Source organism: Anas acuta, unplaced genomic scaffold (assembly GCF_963932015.1).
Source record: "Anas acuta unplaced genomic scaffold, bAnaAcu1.1 SCAFFOLD_400, whole genome shotgun sequence".
NCBI classification, from domain to species: domain Eukaryota; kingdom Metazoa; phylum Chordata; class Aves; order Anseriformes; family Anatidae; genus Anas; species Anas acuta.
The window spans coordinates 1-21,003 of NW_027076192.1; the positions used below are offsets into that span (position 1 = coordinate 1).

General features: G+C 60.8%; 1 protein-coding gene across 1 annotated transcript; it reads right to left on the minus strand.

Moving 5' to 3' along the window:
* Positions 1–1,767: 1,767 nt before the first annotated feature.
* Positions 1,768–20,677, minus strand: LOC137849061 (valine--tRNA ligase, mitochondrial-like). The gene is given in 21 exon segments (XM_068668538.1): positions 1,768–2,040; positions 2,119–2,246; positions 2,333–2,411; positions 2,517–2,585; positions 4,200–4,304; positions 4,392–4,517; positions 4,608–4,678; positions 6,616–6,839; positions 8,634–8,710; positions 8,794–8,875; positions 8,973–9,076; positions 10,689–10,724; positions 10,726–10,820; positions 12,233–12,323; positions 12,682–12,770; positions 14,020–14,131; positions 14,214–14,333; positions 14,423–14,504; positions 16,328–16,425; positions 17,917–17,983; positions 20,542–20,677. Coding segments are annotated over 20 exon segments (2,106 nt in total). The 5' UTR covers positions 17,977–17,983; positions 20,542–20,677; the 3' UTR covers positions 1,768–1,782.
* Between the last annotated feature and the right edge of the window lie 326 nt (positions 20,678–21,003).

Below are 21,003 nucleotides of genomic sequence, written 5' to 3' on the forward strand. Positions count from 1 at the left end.
GGAGGCCGGGGGGGGAGGTGGAGGCCAAAATTGGGGAGGTAGGGAGGGGTTTTGGGGAGAAATGAGAGGTTTTGGTGGACGGACAGATGGACGTGGTCAAGGGAGGATAAAGGTCAACGATGAGAGGACGGACAGACGGACGAGTCAAAGGGAGGCCGGAGGGAGCGGTGGAGGCCAAAATTGGGGAGGTAGGGAGGGGTTTTGGGGAGAAATGAGAGGTTTTGGTGGACGGACAGATGGACGGAGGTCAAAGGGAGGCCGGAGGGAGGGGTGGAGGCCAAAATTGGGGAGGTAGGGAGGGGTTTTGGGGAGAAATGAGAGGTTTTGGTGGACGGACAGACGGACGTGGTCAAGGGTGGATAAAGGTCAATGATGAGTGGGCTGGACGGACAGACGGACGCGGTCATTCGGCCTCGAGGAGACTCAACAGGTTGGGCAGGACGGACGGACAGACGGACAGGGCGAGGCGGGTGGAAATGGGGCGGGTTTGACGGTCAGGGAGGTGTAAAAGGATGGGCGGGACGGACAGACGGACAGGGTCAACGAGGTGAAGATGGGTTGGGTGGGACGGACAGACGGACAGGGTCAACAAAATGGAAATGGGTTGGGTTCAAAGAGCTACAAGAATTTGGGTGGGACGGACAGACGGACACGGTCAACGAGGTCAAGATGGGTTGGGTTCAACCTTCAAAGATCTACAAGGAATTGGGTAGGACAGACAAACGGACATGGTCAACCAGGTCAAGATGGGTTGGGTTCAACGTTCAAAGATCTACAAGAATTTGGGAAGGACGGACAGATGGACATGGTCAAGGAGATCAAGATGGGTTGGGTTCAACCTTCAAAGATCTACAAAAATTTGGGTGGGACGGACAGACGGACACGGTCAACAAAATGGAAATGGGTTGGATTCAACGTTCAAAGATCTACAAGAATTTGGGTGGGACGGACAGACGGACATGGTCAACCAAGTCAAGATGGGTTGGGTTCAACCTTCAAAGATCTACAAGAATTTGGGTGGGATGGACAGACAGACAAGGTCAACGAGGTCAAGATGGGTTGGGTTCAAAGATCTACAAGGACTTGGGCAGGACGGACAGACGGACACGGTCAACGAAATGGAAACGAGTTGGGTTCAAAGATCTACAAGAATTTGGGTGGGACGGACAGACGGACAGGGTCAACGAGGTCAAGATGGGTTGGGTTCAACCTTCAAAGATCTACAAGAATTTGGGTGGGACGGACAGACGGACACGGTCAACGAAATGGAAACGGGTTGGGTTCAACTTTCAAAGATCTACAAAAATTTGGGAAGGACGGACAGACGGACACGGTCAACGAGGTCAAGATGGGTTGGGTTCAACGTTCAAAGATCTACAAGAATTTGGGAAGGACGGACAGACGGACATGGTCAACGAGGTCAAGATGGGTTGGGTTCAACGTTTAAAGATCTACAAAAATTTGGGAAGGACGGACAGACGGACATGGTCAACGAGGTCAAGATGGGTTGGGTTCAACGTTCAAAGATCTACAAGAATTTGGGTGGGACGGACAGACGGACACGGTCAACAAAATGGAAACGGGTTGGGTTCAAAGATCTACAAAAATTTGGGAAGGACGGACAAACGGACATGGTCAACGAGGTCAAGATGGGTTGGGTTCAACCTTCAAAGATCTACAAAAATTTGGGAAGGACGGACAGACGGACATGGTCAACGAAATGGAAACGGGTTGGGTTCAAAGATCTACAAGAATTTGGGCGGGACGGACAGACGGACACGGTCAACAAAATGGAAACGGGTTGGGCTCAACATTCAAAGATCTACAAAAATTTGGGAAGGACGGACAGACGGACGGACGGACGGACAGACGGAGACCCCAACCCACCAGGTAGACGTCGCAGAAGGAGCGCAGCCAAAAATGGTGGGCGGCGGCCAAGGCCCCGTGCGCCTCCAACGCCTCCATGCGCCGCCCGTACTCCCCCGCCGCCCGCGCCAAGCGGCTCAGCACCCAGCGCTCCATCGGCCTCCGCGGCGCCGCCTGACGAGGAAGAGGAGGAGGAGGAGGAAGGCCCCTGGGGGGGTTTTTAGGGCGCCCCCCCCAATTTTTTTTAATTACCTCCTCGGGGATTTGGGGGACGAATTCGGGTCCCAGCGCGGCCAGGACGAATTTGACGGCGTTCCAGACCTTGTTGCAGAAGTGGCGGTAGCTCAGCACCGTGGCCACGTCCAGGCGGATGTCGTCGCCTTGGGGGGGTGTTATTTTTTTGGGGGGGGACGTTTTTGGGGTGTCCCCAAACCCCGGGGTGCCCCCCCATTCCCCGGTTCCTCACCGTGGGCGTTGTGGGAGCACAGAGCCATGCGGAGCGCGTCCGTGCCGCATTCGGGGATGCCGTGGGGGAATTGGCGCCTCTGGGGGGGGGGACAAAGTTTTTGGGGGGGACACAAAGGTTTTGGGGGGGTCACCAAAAGGTTTGGGGGGTCACCGAAAGGTTTTGGGGGGGTCACGGGTCCCACCTGGCCCTCGGAGGCCACCGCGAGCTCGTGGGGGTCGAGGTTGCTGCGCCGGAGCTTCTCCTGCAGCTCCTGCAAGACAGGAGACCCTACAATAATAAACAAAGCTTTGCCGTTTTTGGGAGACCCTACAAAAACAAACGAAGCTTTGCCATGTTTGGGAGACCCTACAATAACAAATGAAGATGGTAAAGAGTTGTTTGTTATCGTAGGGTCTCCTAAAAAGACAAAAAAGAACTCTTTGTTATTGTAGGGTCTCCTAAAAAAATAAAAAAGAACTCTTTGTTATTGTAGGGTTTCCCAAAAAGAAACAAAAAATAACTCTTTGTTATTGTAGGGTTTCCCAAAAAGAGACAAAAAAGAACTCTTTGTTATTGTAGGGTCTCCCAAAAAGCCAGAACTGCTTGTTTTTGTAGGACCTCTTAAGAAGGGAAAGAATTGGGAGACCCTACGATAACAAACAACTTTTTCATGTTTTTGGGAGACCCTACAATAACAAACGAAGACGGTAAAGAGTTGTTTGTTATCATAGGGTCTCCTAAAAAGACAAGAAAGAACTTTGTTATTGTAGGGTCTCCTAAAAAGACAAAAAAGAACTCTTTGTTATTGTAGGGTCTCCCAAAAAGAGACAAGAAAGGACTCTTTGTTATTGTAGGGTCTCCTAAAAAGACAAAAAAGAACTCTTTGTTATTGTAGGGTCTCCTAAAAAGAGACAAAAAAGAACTCTTTGTTATTGTAGGGTCTCCCAAAACGAGACAAGAAAGAACTTTGTTATTGTAGGGTCTCCCAAAAAGCCAGAACTGCTTGTTTTTGTAGGATCTCATAAGAAGGGAAAGAATTGGGAGACCCTACAATAACAAACACCTTTTTCTCGATTTTGGGAGACCCTACAATAACAAACGAAGACGGTAAAGAGTTGTTTGTTATTGTAGGGTCTCCCAAAAAGCCAGAACTGCTTGTTTTTGTAGGACCTCTTAAGAAGGGAAAAGAACTGGGAGACCCTACAATAATAAACAACTTTTTCTTGTTTTTCGGAGACCCTACAATAACAAACGAAGACGGTAAAGAGTTGTTTGTTATTGTAGGGTCTCCCAAAAAGAGACAAGAAAGAGGTGTTTGTTATTGTAGGGTCTCCCAAAAAGCCAAAAGAACTGCTTGTTTTTGTAGGACCTCTTAAGAAGGGAAAAGAACTGGGAGACCCTACAATAACAAACAACTTTTCCATGTTTTTGGGAGACCCTACAATAACAAACAATTCTTTTCTGCCTTTGGGAGACCCTACAATAACAAACGAAGATGGTAAAGAGTTGTTTGTTATCGTAGGGTCTCCTAAAAAGACGAAAAAGAACTCTTTGTTATTGTAGGGTCTCCCAAAAACCCATAAGAACTGCTTGTTTTTGTAGGATCTCTTAAGAAGGGAAAAGAACTGGGAGACCCTACAATAACAAACAACGTTTTCTTGTTTTTCGGAGACCCTACAATAACAAACAACTTTTGTTTTTGGGAGACCCTACAACAACAAAGAGCGAAATCCTTTGTTATCGTAGCATTTTCCCAAAAAAAGACAATTTTTTTTATTGTAGGCTCTTCAAAACCAAAACTTACTGTTTTTATAGGGTCTCCCAGGGGGAGAAGATTGTTATTGTAGGGTCTCCCGGGCCGGCCCTTTGTTATTGTAGGACCTACCTGAAGGGAAGCACCGGCGATGACGTCCCGGGGGTCGATGACGTTCCCCAGCGACTTGCTCATCTTGCGCCCTTGGGCGTCGCGCACCAGCGAGTGCAGCAGCACCTTTTTTTTGGGGAAAACACCCATGGGGGGGACCCCAAAAAATTTGGGGGGACCCCAAAATTTTTTTGGGGGGCCCAAAAAATGTACCTGGGAGAATGGGAGGCGCCCCGTGAGCTCCTGGCCCAGCATGACCATGCGGGCGACCCAAAAAAAGAGGAGGTCGCTGCCCGTCTCCAGCAGGCTCGTGGGGTAAAAACGCCGAAAATCGGGGGTCTGGGGGGGGGGTCGATAAATTTTGGGGGTGCGGGGGGGGCGGCGACACCCCCCTACGCCCCCCCCACCCCCCCCAAAATCGGCGCTCACCTCCTCGGGCCAGCCCAAAGCGGCGAAGGGGAAGAGGGCGGAGGAGAACCAAGTGTCCAAAACGTCGGGGTCTGCGGGGGGGGGGGGTGGGGGGTTAAAATATTTTGGGGGGGGTCCTCGAGGGGTTTGGGGGGGTCCCCGAGGGGGTTGGAGAATAAGGAGGGGGGGGTTGGGGGGGGTTTGGGGGGGTTTTGGGGGGCTGGGGGGGGATTAAGGGGGGGTTTTGGGGTGTTGGGGGGAAGATTGGGGGGATGGGGGGGGAATTTGGGTATTGGGGGGCACTTTTGGGGTGCTGGGGGGGAATTTGGGTACTGGGGGGCACTTTTGGGGTGCTGGGGGGGAATTTGGGGGACTGGGGGGGGGTTGGGGGTGTTAAGGGGTGTTCTTGGGGGGCTGGGGGGGATTAAGGGGGGGTTTTGGGGTGTTGGGGGGGGAATTGGGGGGGAATTTGGGTACTGGGGGGCACTTTTGGGGTGCTGGGGGGGAATTTGGGTACTGGGGGGCACTTTTGGGGTGCTGGGGGGCACTTTTGGGGTCCTGGGGGGGGAAATGGGGGTGATAGGGATACTTTTGGGGTGCTGGGAGTCCTTTTGGGGTGCTGGGGGGCACTTTTGGAGCCCTGTGGGGGGAAATTGGGATCCTGGGGGGGAATTTTGGGGAGGTGGGGGGGGAATTGGGGTGCTGGGGGGCACTTTTAGGGTGCTGGGGAGGGAAATGGGGGTCCTGGGGCTCCTTTTTGGGTGCTGGGGGGGTCATTTTGGGGAGGTGGGGGGGGAAATTAGGGTGCTGGGGGGCACTTTTGGGGCCCTGGGAGGGGAAATTGGGGTGCTGGGGGGGGGAATTGGGATACTGGGGGGTACTTTTGGGGTGCTGGGGGTCCTTTTGGGGTGCTGGGGGGGTGATTTTGGGGAGGTGGGGGGGAAATTAGAGTGCTGGGGGGCACTTTTGGGGTGCTGGGGGGCACTTTTGGAGCCCTGTGAGCAGAAATTGCGATCCTGGGGGGCACTTTTGGGGAGGTGGGGGGGGAATTGGGGTGCTGGGGGGCACTTTTAGGGTGATGGGGGGGGAAATGGGGGTCCTGGGGCTCCTTTTTGGGTGCTGGGGGGGGCATTTTGGGGAGGTGGGGGGGGAAATTAGGGTGCTGGGGGGCACTTTGGGGGTGCTGGGGGGGCACTTTTGGAGCCCTGTGGGGGGAAATTGGGATCCTGGGGGGGGCAGTTTTGGGGAGGTGGGGGGGGAATTGGGGTGCTGGGGGTCCTTTTGGGGTGCTGGGGGGGTCATTTTGAGGAGGTGGGGGGGAAATTAGGGTGCTGGGGGGCACTTTTGGAGCCCAGTGAGCAGAAATTGGGATCCTGGGGGGCACTTTTGGGGAGGTGGGGGGGGAATTGGGGTGCTGGGGGTCACTTTTGGGGTGCTGGGGGGGTCATTTTGGGGAGGTGGGGGGGAAATCAGGGTGCTGGGGGGCACTTTTGGGGTGCTGGGGGGCACTTTTGGAGCCCAGTGAGCAGAAATTGGGATCCTGGGGGGGCACTTTTGGGGTGCTGGGGGGCACTTTTGGGGTGCTGGGGGGGGAATTGGGGTGCTGGGGGGCACTTTTGGGGTGCTGGGGGGGTCATTTTGGGGAGGGGGGGTAAAATTAGGGTGCAGGGGGGCACTTTTGGGGTGCTGGGGGGCACTTTTGGAGCCCAGTGAGCAGAAATTGGGATCCTGGGGGGAACTTTTGGGGTGCTGGGGGGAAATTGGGGTGCTGGGGGGGGAATTGGAATACTGGGGGGCACTTTTGGGGTGCTGGGGGGAAAATTGGGGTGCTGGGGGGCACTTTTAGGGTGCTGGGGGGGTCATTTTGGGGAGGTGGGGGGGGAAATTAGGGTGCTGGGGGGCACTTTTGGAGCCCTGGGAGGGGAAATTGGGGTGCTGGGGGGGGGAATTGGGATACTGGGGGGCACTTTTAGGGTGCTGGGGGTCCTTTTGGGGTGCTGGGGGGGTGATTTTGGGGGGGGGGCTTCACCTCGGTGCAGCTGGATTTCGGCGGGGGGGCAGCGGCAGGCGCGGGCGGCGGCGGCGCGGGCTTCGTCCTCGTCGCGCCCCACGACCCAGAGCCCCTCGGGGGGGTCCCCATTTTCGGGGGGGTCCTCGTTTTCGGGGGGGTCCTCGTTTTCGGGGGGGGGAGCCCCCACCCGGTACGCCGGTACCTGGTGGCCCCACCAGAGCTGCCGCGAGAGGCACCAGTCCCTGCCAAAATTTGGGGGGGGGGGGGGGTCAGGGAGGATTTGGGGACCCCCCCTCAGAGGGATTTGGGGGCACCCGGGGGGATTTGGGGACCCCCCCCAGGGGGATTTGGGGGCATTTAGGGACCCCCGGGGGGATTTTGGGGCATTTGGGGGGGGTTTGGGGGCACCCAGGGGGATTTGGGGACCCCCCCAGAAGGATTTGGGGACCCCCCAGGAGGATTTGGGGGGATTTGGGGGCACCCGGGGGGATTTTGGGGACCCCCCAGGGGGATTTGGGGGCACCCAGAAGGATTTAGGGGCACCCAGGGGGATTTGGGACCCCCCCGGGGGGATTTGGGGGCATTTGGGGTGATTTAGGGACCACCCTGGGGGGATTTGGGGGGGTTTGGGGGCACCCGGGGGGATTTGGGGGCCTCCCCAGGAGGATTTTGGGGGATTTGGGGGAACCCGGGGGGATTTTGGGGACCCCCCAGGGGGATATGGGGACACCCAGAAGGATTTAGGGGCACCCAGGGGGATTTGGGACCCCCCCAAGTGGATTTGGGGGCATCCAGAGGAATTTGGGGACCCCTGGGGGAATTTAGGGCCCCCCCAGGGGCATTTAGGGTCACCTGGGGGGATTTGGGGTCACCCATGTGGATTTAGGGCCCCCCTAGGGGCATTTAGGGTCACTTGGGGAGGATTTAGGGTCACTTGGGGGGGGATTTGGGGTCATTTGGGGGGATTTGGGGTCACTTGGGGGGGGATTTGGGGTCACATGGGGGGCTTTGGGGTCATTTGGGGGGCTTTAGGGTCACTTGGGGGGATTTAGGGTCACTTGGGGGGGGATTTGGGGTCACTTGGCGGGCTTTAGAGTCACTTGGGGGGGGATTTGGGGTCACTTGGGGGGGATTTGGGGTCACTTGGGGGGGATTTGGGGTCACTTGGGGGGGATTTGGGATCACTTGGGGGGATTTGGGGTCACTTGGGGGAGGATTGGGGGTCCCTTTGGGGGATTTGGGGTCACTTGGGGGGCTTTGGGGTCACTTGGGGGATTTGGGGTAATTTGGGGGGCTTTGGGGTCACTTGGGGGGGGATTTGGGGTCACTTGGGGGGGATTTGGGGTCACTTGGGGGAGGATTTGGGGTCACTTGGGGGGATTTGGGGTCATTTTGGGGGATTTGGGGTCACTTGGGGGGGGATTTGGGATCACTTGGGGGGATTTGGGGTCACTTGGGGGGGGATTTGGGGTCACTTGGGAGGATTTGGGGTCACTTGGGAGGATTTGGGGTCATTTTGGGGGGGATTTGGGGTCACTTGGGGGGCTTTAGGGTCACTTGGGGGGGATTTGGGGTAACTTGGGAGGATTTGGGGTCACTTGGGGGGGATTTGGGGTCACTTGGGGGGGGATTTGGGGTCACTTGGGGGGATTTGGGGTCACTTGGGGGGGGATTTGGGGTCATTTGAGGGGATTTGGGGTCACTTGGGGGGGATTTGGGGTCATTTTGGGGGATGTGGGGTCACTTGGGGGGATTTAGGGTCACGTGGGGGGATTTGGGGTCCTTTTGGGGGATTTGGGGTCACTTGGGGAGATTTAGGGTCACTTGGGGGGATTTAGGGTCACTTGGGGGGGATTTGGGGTCACTTGGGGGGGGATTTGGGGTCATTTGGAGGGATTTAGGGTCACTTGGGGGGATTTGGGGTCACTTGGGGGGGGATTTGGGGTCATTTGAGGGGATTTGGGGTCACTTGGGGCGGATTTGGGGTCTCTTGGGGGGATTTGGGGTCATTTTGGGGGATTTGGGGTCCCCCTCACCCCGCGTTGTCCATCCAGGTCTTCCAATTCTTCTCGTGGAATTTGGGGACGAGCTTCAGGCTCCCGGACGTCACCGCCTGGCGGGGAGGTGACAACGGGACCGTTACGGGACGGTTCCAGACCCAATTTTGGCATTTTTCACCCCAAAAATCGACGTCACCTCTCGGGCTCGCTGCGCCATCTCCCGGCACCGCAGGAACCACTGGCTCTTGAGCAGGAATTCCACCACGTCCCCCGAGCGGCTTTGGGGACACCGAGGTGACCTCAGTGTCCCCAAAAAGGGTTTGGGGACATCGTGGGGGGGGGGATTTTGGGTTTTTGGGGTTTTTTTGGGGTTACCTGCAGAGGGGGAGGGTCATGGGGTGGTCCTGGCAGCCCCGAAACAGCCCCCGCATGGCCAGCGCCGCCACCAGGCGCTCGCGGGCGTCGAAGCGGTGGGCGCCCTGGGGACATCGGGGACAGCGTTGGGGACATCGGGGACATTGGGGGGGGGACGGGAGGGGACACAGGGGGACACCAGGGGACACCAAGGGGACAGGAGGAGACCCCAGGGGAGCCTTTGGGGAGCCTTTGGGGACCCTTTGGGGACAGGAGGGGACATGGGGGGACACCAAGGGGACATGGGGGGGACAGGAGGGGACATGGGGGGGACACCAGGGGACATAGGGGGATATGGGGGGACAAAAGGGGACACCGAGGGGACAGGAGGGGACCCCAGGGGACATGGGGGGACCCCAAGGGGACAGGAGGGGACGCCAGGGGACATGGGGGGGACAGGAGGGGACATGAGGGGACCCCAGGGGACACGGGAGGGACAGGAGGGGACCCCAGGGGACACGGGGGGGGGCCCAAGGGCCACGAGGGGACATGGGGGGGACCCCAGGGGACATGGGGGGGACACCAAGGGGACCCCAGGGGACACCAAGGGACATGGGGGGGACACCAAGGGGACCCCAGGGGACAGGAGGGGACACCAGGGCACATGGGGGGACACCAAGGGGACCCCAAGGGCCATGAGGGGACACTTAGGGGACACGGGGGGGGACCCCAGGGGACAGGAGGGGACACGAGGGGACCCCAAAGGATGCAAGGGGACACCGGGGGGGGACCTCAGGGGACAGGAGGGGGACATGAGGGGACCCCAGAGGACATGGGGGGGACCCCAGGGGACCCTTTGGGGACCCTTTGGGGACAGGAGGGGACATGGGGGGGACAGGAGGGGACCCCAGGGGTCATGGGGGGGACAGGAGGGGACATGGGGGGACCCCAGGGGACACGGGGGGGACCCCAGGGGACACCAAGGGGACAGGAGGGGACATGAGGGGACCCCAGAGGACATGGGGGGGACCCCAGGGGACCCTTTGGGGACCCTTTGGGGACACTTTGGGGACAGGAGGGGACATGGGGGGGACAGGAGGGGACCCCAGGGGTCATGGGGGGGACAGGAGGGGACATGGGGGGACCCCAGGGGACACGGGGGGGACCCCAGGGGACACCAAGGGGACAGGAGGGGACATGAGGGGACCCCAGGGAGACCCCAGGGGACACCAAGGGACATGGGGGGGACATGAGGGGACACCAAGGGGACACCAGGGGACATGGGGGGGACCCCAGGGTGACAAGGGGGAGACACCAAGGGGACACCAGGGGGACACCAAGGGACATGGAGGGGACAGGAGGGGACATGGGGGGGATGCCAGGGGACATGGGGGGGACAGGAGGGGACCCCAAGGGACAGGAGGGGGACCCCAGGGGACACCAGGGGACATGGGGGGGACATGAGGGGACCCCAGGGGACAGGAGGGGACACAGGGGGACCCCAGGGACCACGAGGAGACCCCAGGGGACCCTTTGGGGACCCTTTGGGGACAGGAGGGGACACGGGGGGGCCCAAGGGCCACCAAGGGGACCCCAGGGGACATGGGGGGGCCCCAGGGTGACACGGGGGGGACACGAGAAGACCCCAGGGGACCCCTTGAGGACCCCTTGAGGACCCCTTGGGGACACTTTGGGGACACTTTGGGGACAGGAGGTGACATCGGGGGTGTCCCCTACCTGCAGCCACCCCCCCCCCCGGGGGTCCTCATGGTGCCATCGTCCCCGATGACCCCGCGGGGGGGGGGCAGGCGGTGGGCGCGCGCCAGCGCCAGGTCGGGGTGCCGTGCCCCGGTGTCACCTTCACCGCCCCTGGGGACATCGGGGGGGGGTCACCCCCCCCTCCCAGTATCACCAGTAGCCTCCCAGTATCACCAGTAGCCCCCCACAAATTGGGGGGGGTCGGTATTGGGGGGGCTGGGAGGTGTTGGTTCGATTGGGAGTGGTTTTAAGGGAACTGGGGGAACTGGGAGTGGACTGGGAGGGACTGGGGGGGTGGGGGGGGGACATACTGGGGCCAGTTGTGGTTCTAAACTGGTCCCAGTCACATCCACCGCCCAGTCCCATACTGGTCCCAGTCCTCCCCCAGAATTGGGCCCAGTCCCTCCCCTGCCCCCATACTGTCCCAGTCCCCCCATACTGGTCCCAGCCCCCCCCATACTGGTCCTGATGCCCCCCAAACTGGTCCCAGTGCCCTTCCCCGACCCCATACTGGTCCAGCCCCCCCCATACTGGTCCCAGTGCCCTCCCCTGACCCATACTGGTCCCCAGCGCCCCCCAAACTGGTCCCAGTGCCCTTCCCCGACCCCATACTGGTCCCAGCCCCCCCATACTGGTCCCAGTGCCCCCCCCCGACCCCAACTGGTCCCAGCATCCCCCCCCCCCCGACCCACACTGGTCCCAGTGCCCCCCATACTGGGTCCCAGTGCCCCCCCCGACCCCATACTGGTCCAGCGCCCCCCAGACTGGTCCCAGTGCCCTCCCCTGACCCCATACTGGTCCAGTGCCCTCCCCTACCCCCATACTGGTCCAGCCCCCCCCACACTGGTCCCAGTGCCCCCCATACTGGTCCCAGCCCCCCCCCAACCCCATACTGGTCCCAGCTCCCCCCATACTGGTCCCAGTGCCCCCCCCCGACCCCATACTGGTCCCAGCGCCCCCCAGACTGGTCCAGTGCCCTCCCCTGACCCCATACTGGTCCCAGTGCCCTCCCCTACCCCCATACTGGTCCAGCCCCCCCCACACTGGTCCCAGTGCCCCCCATACTGGTCCCAGCCCCCCCCCCAACCCCATACTGGGTCCCAGCTCCCCCCATACTGGTCCCAGTGCCCCCCCCCGACCCCATACTGGTCCCAGCGCCCCCAGACTGGTCCCAGTGCCCTCCCCTGACCCCATACTGGTCCCAGTGCCCTCCCCTACCCCCATACTGGTCCAGCCCCCCCCACACTGGTCCCAGTGCCCCCCATACTGGTCCCAGCCCCCCCCCCAACCCCATACTGGTCCAGCTCCCCCCATACTGGTCCCAGTGCCCCCCCCCGACCCCATACTGGTCCCAGTCCCCCCCATACTGGTCCCAGTGCCCCCCCCAACCCCATACTGGTCCCAATGCCCCCCATACTGGTCCCATTCCCTCCCTGCCCCCATACTGGTCCCAGCCCCCCCGACCCCATACTGGTCCCAGTCCCCTCCCCTGCCCCCATACTGGTCCCAGTCCATCCCAGTACCGGTGCCAAGCTCGGGGTCCACGCTGGGGTCGGCGATGACGGGCAGCAGGCGCCCGGTGAAGGGGTGCCGCACGTGGCGCCCATGGAGGTGCTGGGAGTGGGCGTGGCCACCTCAAGCCCCGCCCCCCTTAGACAAGCCCCGCCCCCTTAAACAAGCCCCGCCCCAAGAGACCCCCCCCATTACATTAAACCCCTCCGGGCCCCACCCAACGCGTTGCCCCTTTAAGACCACACAGGCCCCGCCCACGCAAGCCACGCCCCCTGCCGGCAAGCCACACCCACCACCTCCAAGCCACGCCCATTTGCCTCTAAGCCACGCCCCCTGGGGCAGCCCCAGCCAATCCCAGCCCCAGCCCACCCAAACCACGCCCCCTTTGGCCCCGCCCACTTAAACCACGCCCCTTTAGGCCACGCCCACCCTGGTCACGCCATTTTTAGGCCCCGCCCACCTGGTAGCGGGGGTCCCCGGGGTGCACGGCCACGGCCACGTCCCCCAGCATGGTCTCGGGGCGGGTGGTGGCCACCGGCAGCTCCAGATCTGGGGGGGGGGGCGTTTTGGGGACATTTGGGGACATTTGGGGGGCATTTGGGGATACATTTGGGGACATTTGGGGGAATTTAGGGACATTTGGGGACATTGAACACATTTGGGGACATGGGGACACGTTTGGGGATATTTTGGGGATGTTTTGGGGACACGGGGACACATTTGGGGCATTTGGGGATATTTCGGGACATTTTGGACACATTTGGGGACATGCTGGGGACGTTTTGGGATATTTTAGGGACATTTTGGGGACGTTTTGGGGATGTTTTGGGGACATTTTGGGACATGTTGGGACATTTTGGGGATATGGGGACACATTTGGGGGCATTTGGGGATGTTTTGGGGACATTTGGGACATTTTGGGGACATGTTGGGGACAGGAAACACATTTGGGGAGATGGGGACACATTTGGGGACATTTTGGGGATGTTTTGGGGACACGTTTGGGACATGGGGACACATTTGGGGGCATTTGGGGACATTTTGGGGACAGGGGACACATTTGGGGACATGATAGGGACACGTTGGGGACATTTTGGGGACAGGGCGGGGATGTGGGACAGGTTTGGGGACACTTTGGGGACAAGGGGCACGTTTGGAGACCTCAAAGGGAACCTGAAGGGACCCCAAAGGGGACAAGGGACCCCCAGGTGACCCCCAGGTGACATTGGGGACCCCAAGGAGACCCCCAGGAACCCTAAAGGGACACATGCATGGAGCTGGAACCCCAAAGGGACCCCAAAACCCCCCAAAGGAACCCGAATGGACCCAAAGGGCACAAGGGACCCCCAGGTGACCCCGAGGGGACCCCCAGGTGACATTAGGGCCCCCCAGGTGACATTGGGGACCCCCAGGTGACACCCAGGTGACATTGGGGACCCTAAAGGGACACATGCATGGAGCACACATGCATGGAGCTGGAACCCCAAGGGGACCCCAAAACCCCCCAAAGGGAACCCGAATGGACCCCAAAGGGCACAAGGGACCCCCAGGTGACCCCAGGTGACCCCAAGGTGACATTAGGGCCCCCCAGGTGACATTGGGGACCCCGAGGTGACATCGGGGACCCCCCAGGGACCCTAAAGGGACACATGCATGGAGCTGGAACCCCAAAACCCCCCAAAGGGAACCCGAATGGACCCCAAAGGGCACAAGGGACCCCCAGGTGACCCCCAGGTGACATTAGGTCCCCCCAGGTGACATTGGGGACCCCCAGGTGACATCGGGGACCCCCCCTCACCATCGTCCCCCTCCACGGGGTACGCGAAGCGCACCAGGACCCCGAAGGTGACAGCTCGGGGCCAGCCGGGCCCGCTCAGCACCGTGGGACCCCCGAGCACCCGAGGCTCCACCTGAGGACCCCAAAACCATATCAGAACCCTAAGAGTGACATTTGGGGACAATTTGGGGACAATTTGGGGACAACAAGGTCACCTCCACGTCGGCCAGGGCGGAGCGCAGGGCGCACGACCAGTTGACCAAGCGGCGCGAGCGCCGAACCAACCCGGCCCCGTGGAGCCGCACGAAAGCCTCGGTGACAGCCCGGGAAAAGCCCTGGGGACAAAAAGGGACAATTTGGGGACAATTTGGGGACAATTCGGGGACGGTTTGGGGGGGTTTGGGGGATTTTTGGGGGTGCTTACGGGGTCCATGGTGAAGGCGCAGCGGCTCCAGTCCAGCGAGGCTCCCAGCGCGCGCAGCTGCTGCAGGATGGCGCCGCCGTGGCTGGGGGGTTGGGGACACAAGTGTCACCTCCCCCCCCTCCTGGGGGTCCCCAAAGTGTCACCTCCCCCCCCCGGGGGTCACCTGTCCCGTGGGGGGGGGCATAAAGTGACACCGTGTTCCTAAAGGGGTTGCTTCCCCTATTAAGGGGGCGCTTCCCTGCGTGGCACGGCCAAAAAGTGTCCCCAAAGTGTCCCCAAAGTGTCCCCAAAATGTCCCCAAAGTGTCCCCAAAGTGTCACCTCCCCCCCCCCCGAGGTCACTTTCCCCATGGGGGGGTCCCTAAAGTGTCACCGTGCTCCTAAAGGGGTCGCTTCCCCAATTAAAGGGGTCCCAAGGTGGCGCCTCCCCATGTGGCACGGTGCCAAAGTGTCCCCAAAGTGTCCCCAAAATGTCCCCAAAGTGTCCCCAAAGTGTCACCTCCCCCCCCGGGGGTCACCTGTCCCGTGGGGGGGGGCATAAAGTGACACCGTGCTCCTAAAGGGGTCGATTCCCCAGTTAAAGGGGTCCCAAGGTGGCGCCTCCCCGCGTGGCACGGCCACAAAGTGTCCCCAAAATGTCCCCAAAGTGTCCCCAAAGTGTCACCTCCCCCCCCCGGGGGTCACTTTCCCTGTGGGGGGGTCCCCAAGGGGTCACCTGTCCCCTAAAGGGGTCGATTCCCCTATTAAAGGGGTCCCAAGGTGGCGCCTCCCCGCGTGGCAAGGCCACAAAGTGTCCCCAAAATGTCCCCAAAGTGTCCCCAAGGTGTCACCTCCCCCCCCCGAGGTCACTTTCCCCATGGGGGGGTCCCTAAAGTGTCACCACCCTCCTAAGGGGGTCGCTTCCCCTATTAAGGGGGCGCCTCCTCGCACGGTGTGGCCCCAAAAGTGTCCCCAAAGTGTCACCTCCCCCCCACTGAGGGTCCCCAAAGTGTCACCTCCCTCATGGGGGGGTCCCCAAGGTGTCACCTCCCCCCCCCGGGGGTCACCTTCCCCGTGGGGGGGTCTCCAGGGGGTCAAATGGCTCCTAAAGGGGTCGCTTCCCCAATTAAAGGGGTCCCAAGGTGGCGCCTCCCCATGTGGCACGGTGCCAAAGTGTCCCCAAAGTGTCCCCAAAGTGTCCCTAAAGTGTCCCCAAGGTGTCACCTCCCCCCCCCGGGGGTCACCTTCCCCGTGGGGGGGTCCCAAAGGGTCACCACCCTCCTAAGGGGGTCACTTCCCCTATTAAGGGGCGCCTCCTCGCGTGGTATGGCCCCCAAAGTGTCCCCAAAATGTCCCCAAAGTGTCCCCAAAGTGTCACCTCCCCTCCCGGGGGGGTCCCCAAGGTGTCACCTCCCCCCCCCGGGGGTCACTTTCCCCATTGGGGGGGTCCCCAAGGTGTCACCTCCCCGATGGGGGGGTCCCCAAATCCTTTCTCGGGTCCCCTCCTTGTGTCCCCAAAGTGTCCCCAACCGCCCCCCAATGTCCCCAAGCCCCCCCCGATGTCCCCAATGCCCCCCCAAAATGTCCCCAAGTGTCCCCAAGCCCCCCCAATGTCCCCAAACACCCCCCCGGTGTCCCCAATGTCCCCCAAATGTCCCCAATGTCCCTCCCCAGCCCCCTCCCGGTGTCCCCAACCCCCCCCCGATGTCCCCAAACACCCCCCTGGTGTCCCCAAAGCCCCCCCCCAAGGCCCCCCCAAATGTCCCCAAGCCCCCCCCGATGTCCCCAGTGTCCCCAACGCCCCTCCCAATGCCCCCAAGGCCCCCCCAAATGTCCCCAATGTCCCTCCCCAGCCCCCTCCCAGTGTCCCCAGCCCCCCCCCCCAATGTCCCCAAATGTCCCCAACCCCCCCGCGCCCCCCCCTCACCGCTCCTTCCAGTCCCAGAGCTCGGTCAGGAACTGGGCCCTGCTCAGCTCCTGGCGCCGCAGCCCCCGCTGCTGCCACAGCCAGCGCTCCACCGCCGCCTGGGGACACCGGGGGGGGGCTTGGGGACACTTGGGGACATCGGGAGGGGGCTGGGGACATCGGAGGGGGGCTGGGGAGGGACACTGGGGACATTTGGGGGGGCCTTGGGGACATTTGGGGGGCATTGGGAGGGGCATTGGGGACATTTGGGGACGTTGGGGACACTGGGGAGGGGGCTTGGGGACATTTGGGGACATCGGGGGGAGCTTGGGGACATTTGGGGACATCGGGGGGGAGGGCTGGGGACATCGGGGGGGGCTGGGGAGGGGCGCTGGGGACATTTGGGGGGGCCTTGGGGACATTTGGGGGGCATTGGGAGGGGCCTTGGGGACATTTGGGGACACTTGGGGACACTGGGGAGGAGGCTTGGGGACATTTGGGGACATCGGGGGGGGATTGGGGACATCGGGGGGGGGCTGGGGAGGGACACTGGGGACATTTGGGGGGCATTGGGAGGGGCCTTGGGGACATCGGAGGGGGCTTGGGGACATTTGGGGGGCCTTGGGGACATTTGGGGGTACATTGGGGACATTTGGGGACACTTGGGGACATCGGAGGGGTGTTGGGGACACTTGGAGACATCGGGGGGGGCTGGGGGACACTGGGGAGGGCATTGGGGACATTTGGGGGGCCTTGGGGACGTTTGAGGGGGCATTGGGGACATTTGGGGGGCATTGGGAGGGGTGTTGGGGACACCTGGGGACACAGAGGGGGGGTTGGGGACATCGGGGGGAGCTTGGGACATTTGGGGTCATCGGGGGGGGCTTGGGGAAGGACACTGGGGACATTTGGGGGGGCCTTGGGGACGTTTGGGGGGGCCTTGGGGACGTTTGGGGGGCATTGGAAGGGGCCTTGGGGACATTTGGGGACGTTGGGGACACTGGGGAGGGGGCTTGGGGACACTTGGGGACATCGGGGGGGGGCTGGGGACATCGGAGGGGGGCTGGGGAGGGACACTGGGGACATTTGGGGGGGCCTGGGGACATTTGGGAGGACATTGGGGACATTTGGGGGGGCATTGGGGACATTGGGGACATCGGGGGGCTTGGGGACATTTGGGGGGCCTTGAGGACATTTGGGGGGGCTTGGGACATTTGGGGACATCGGGGGGGGCTTGGGGACACTTGGGGACATCGGGGGGGGGATTGGGGACATCGGAGGGGGGCTGGGGAGGGACACTGGGGACATTTGGGGGGGCCTTGGGGACGTTTGAGGGTACATCGGGGACATTTGGGGGGCATTGGGGACATCGGAAGGGGCTTGGGGACATCGGGGGGGGCTTGGGGACACTTGGGACATTTTGGGGACATTTGGGGACATTCATAGGGGAAAATTGGGGGGCATTGGGGGGATGTTGGGGACACTTGGGGTCATTTGGGGGACATTTGGGGACACTTGGGGACATTTTGGGGCCATTTGGGGACACTGGGGGACATTTTGGGGACACTGGGGGACATTTGGGGACATTTTGGGGACATTTTGGGACTGACCTGGGTGGCGATGCCGGCGTGGTCGGTGCCGGGCAGCCAGAGCACGGCCCAGCCCTGCATGCGGCGCCTGCACGGGGGGGGGTTAACCAAAAAACCCCCAAAACACCCCAAAAACACAACCCCCCCAAACCCAACCCCCCCCCAAAAAAATCCCAAAAACACCCCAAAAACACAACCCCCCCAAACCCCAACCCCCTCCCCAAAAAAATCCCAAAAAACACCCCAAAAACACAACCCCCCCAAACCCCAACCCCCTCCCCAAAAAACCCCAAAAACACCCCAAAAACCCCAACCCCCCCAAAACCCCTAAACCCTCCAAAAACCCCAAATCCTGCCCCAAAATCCCAACACCCCCCAAAACCCAAATCCCTCCAAAACCCCAAATCCTCCCCAAAATCCCAAATCCCTCCAAAAACCCCAACCCCCCCCAAAAACCTCAAATCCTCCCTAAAAGCCCCCAAATTCCCTCCCCTTCCACCCCAAAACCACCCCAAACCCCCTTTTACCCCCCCACAACCCCCTTTCCCACCCCAAACCCCAAAAAACCCCAAACCCCCTTTTTCTCCCCAAAACCCAAAACCCCCCAAACCCCAAACCCCCTCCCAACCCTCCCCAGAACCCAAATTCCCTCCCCTTTCCCCCCAAACCCCCCTTTTCACCCCAAAACCATCCCCAAACCCCTTTTTACCTCCCCCTTTCCCCCCAAACCCCAAAAACCCCAAACCCCCTTATTTTCCCCCAAAAACCCCAAACTCCCCAAAACCCCCAAACCCCCCCCACCCTCCCAGAACCCAAATTCCCTCCCCTTTCCCCCCAAACCCCCCTTTTCACCCCAAAACCCCCCCAAACCCCCCCCATTTCCCCCCCATCCACCCCCAAACCCCAAAACCCCCTTTTTTTCCCCAAAAACCCCAAAACCCCCTTTTTTTCCCCAAAAACCCCCAAATCCCCCAAACCCCCCCCAGAACCCAAATTCCCTCCCCTTTCCCCCCAAAACCCCCCTTTTCACCCCAAAAGCCCCCCTCATTCCCCCCCTTTCCCCCCCTCCACCCCCCAAACCCCAAAAACCCCAAAATCCCTTTTTTTCCCCCCAAACCCCAAATCCCCCAACCCCCCCCCAGAACCCAAATTCCCTCTCCTTTCCCCCAAACCCCCCTTTTCACCCCAAACCCCACCCAAAACCCCCCCAAAACCCCCCCTTTCCCCCCCATCCACCCCCAAACCCCAAAAAAACCCAAATCCCCTTTTTTCACCCCAAAAACCCCAAACCCCCCCAAAACCCCAAATCCCCCCAGAACCCAAACTCCCTCCCCTTCCACCTCAAAACCACCCCCAAACCCCCCTTTTCACCCCAAACCCCCCATTCCCCCCCTTTCCCCCCTCCATCCACCCCCAAACCCCCAAAAACCCCAAAATCCCCTTTTTTCACCCCAAAAAAACCCAAATCCCCCCAAAACCCCAAACCCCCTCCAACCCTCCCCAGAACCCAAATTCCTCCCCTTTCCCCCAAACCCCCCTTTTCACCCCAAAACCCCCCCAAAATCCCCCCATCCCCCCCATTCACCCCCCTTTCCCCCCCCTCCACCCCCCAAACCCCAAAATCCCCTTTTTTCCCCAAAACCCCCTTTTTTTCTCCCAAAAACCCAAACCGCCCCAGAGCACAAATTCCCTCCACTTTCCCCCCAAAACCCCCCTTTTCACCCCAAAACCACCCCTAACCCCTTTTTAGCCCCTCCTTTCCCCCCCTCCACCCCCCAAACCCAAAAAACCCCAAAACCCCCCTTTTTTCCCCCAAAACCCCAAATCCCCCAAGCCCCCCCCAGAACCCAAATTCCCTCCCCTTCCACCTCAAAACCACCCCCAAACCCCACTTTTCACCCCAAAACCCCCCCATTCCCCCCCTTTCCCCCCTCCATCCACCCCCAAACCCCAAAAACCCCAAAATCCCCTTTTTTCACCCCAAAAAACCCAAATCCCCCAAAACCCCAAACCCCCCCCAACCCTCCCCAGAACCCAAATTCCCTCCCCTTTCCCCCAAACCCCCCTTTTCACCCCAAACCCCCCCAAAACCCCCCCAACCCCCCCTTCACCCCCCCTCCACCCCCAAACCCCAAAAACCCAAATCCCCTTTTTTCACCCCAAACCCCAAATCCCCCCAGAACCCAAATTCCCTCCCCTTCCACCCCAAAACCACCCCCAAACCCCCCTTTTCACCCCAAACCCCCCCATTCCCCCCCCATTCCCCCTCATCCACCCCCAAACCCCAAAAACCCCAAAATCCCCTTTTTTCACCCCAAAAAACCCCAAATCTCCCAGAACCCCAAACCCCCCCCAACCCTCCCCAGAACCCAAATTCCCTCCCCTTTCCCCCCAACCCCCCTTTTCACCCCAAAACCTCCCCTAAAACCCCCCCATTCCACCCCAAACCCCAAAAACCCCAAATCCCCTTTTTCACCCCAAAAACCCCAAATCCCCCCAGAACCCTCCAGAACCCAAATTCCCTCCCCTTCCCCCCCAAACCCCCCTTTTCACCCCAAAACCCCCCCATTCCCCTCCCTTTCACCCCCTCATCCACCCCCAAACCCCAAAAACCCCAAAATCCCCTTTTTTCACCCCAAAACTCACCACCTCACCAGGGCGTCCTGCAGCGCCACCCCCAGCGCGTGACCCACGTGGAGCCGCCCGGTGACGTTGGGGGGGGGCAGCACCAGGCTCAGCACCCGGCCCCCCCCTTTTGGGGTCCCCCCTTTTGGGGTCCCCTTTTTTGGGGTCTCCTTTTTTGGGGTTTCCCCTTTCGGGGTCTCATTTTCGGGGTTTTCCCCCCAATTTTGGGGTGGGGGGGGGGTGAAGAAGCGGCTCCGTTCCCACCAGCCCCCCCAGGCGGCCTCCACGTAGCGGGGGCTGTAGGAGGGGGGCAGGGGCCCCCCGTGGCTGCACCCCAAAAAATTTTGGGGTCACCACAGGGTCCCCGCGACCCCTTTTTTGGGGTCATTTCACGCGTTTTTGGGGTCGTTGCCCCGGTTTTGGGGTCGTTCCCCCCTTTTTGCTCACCCTTTTTGCCGTCGGGGTCCAGGGGGTGCTCATATT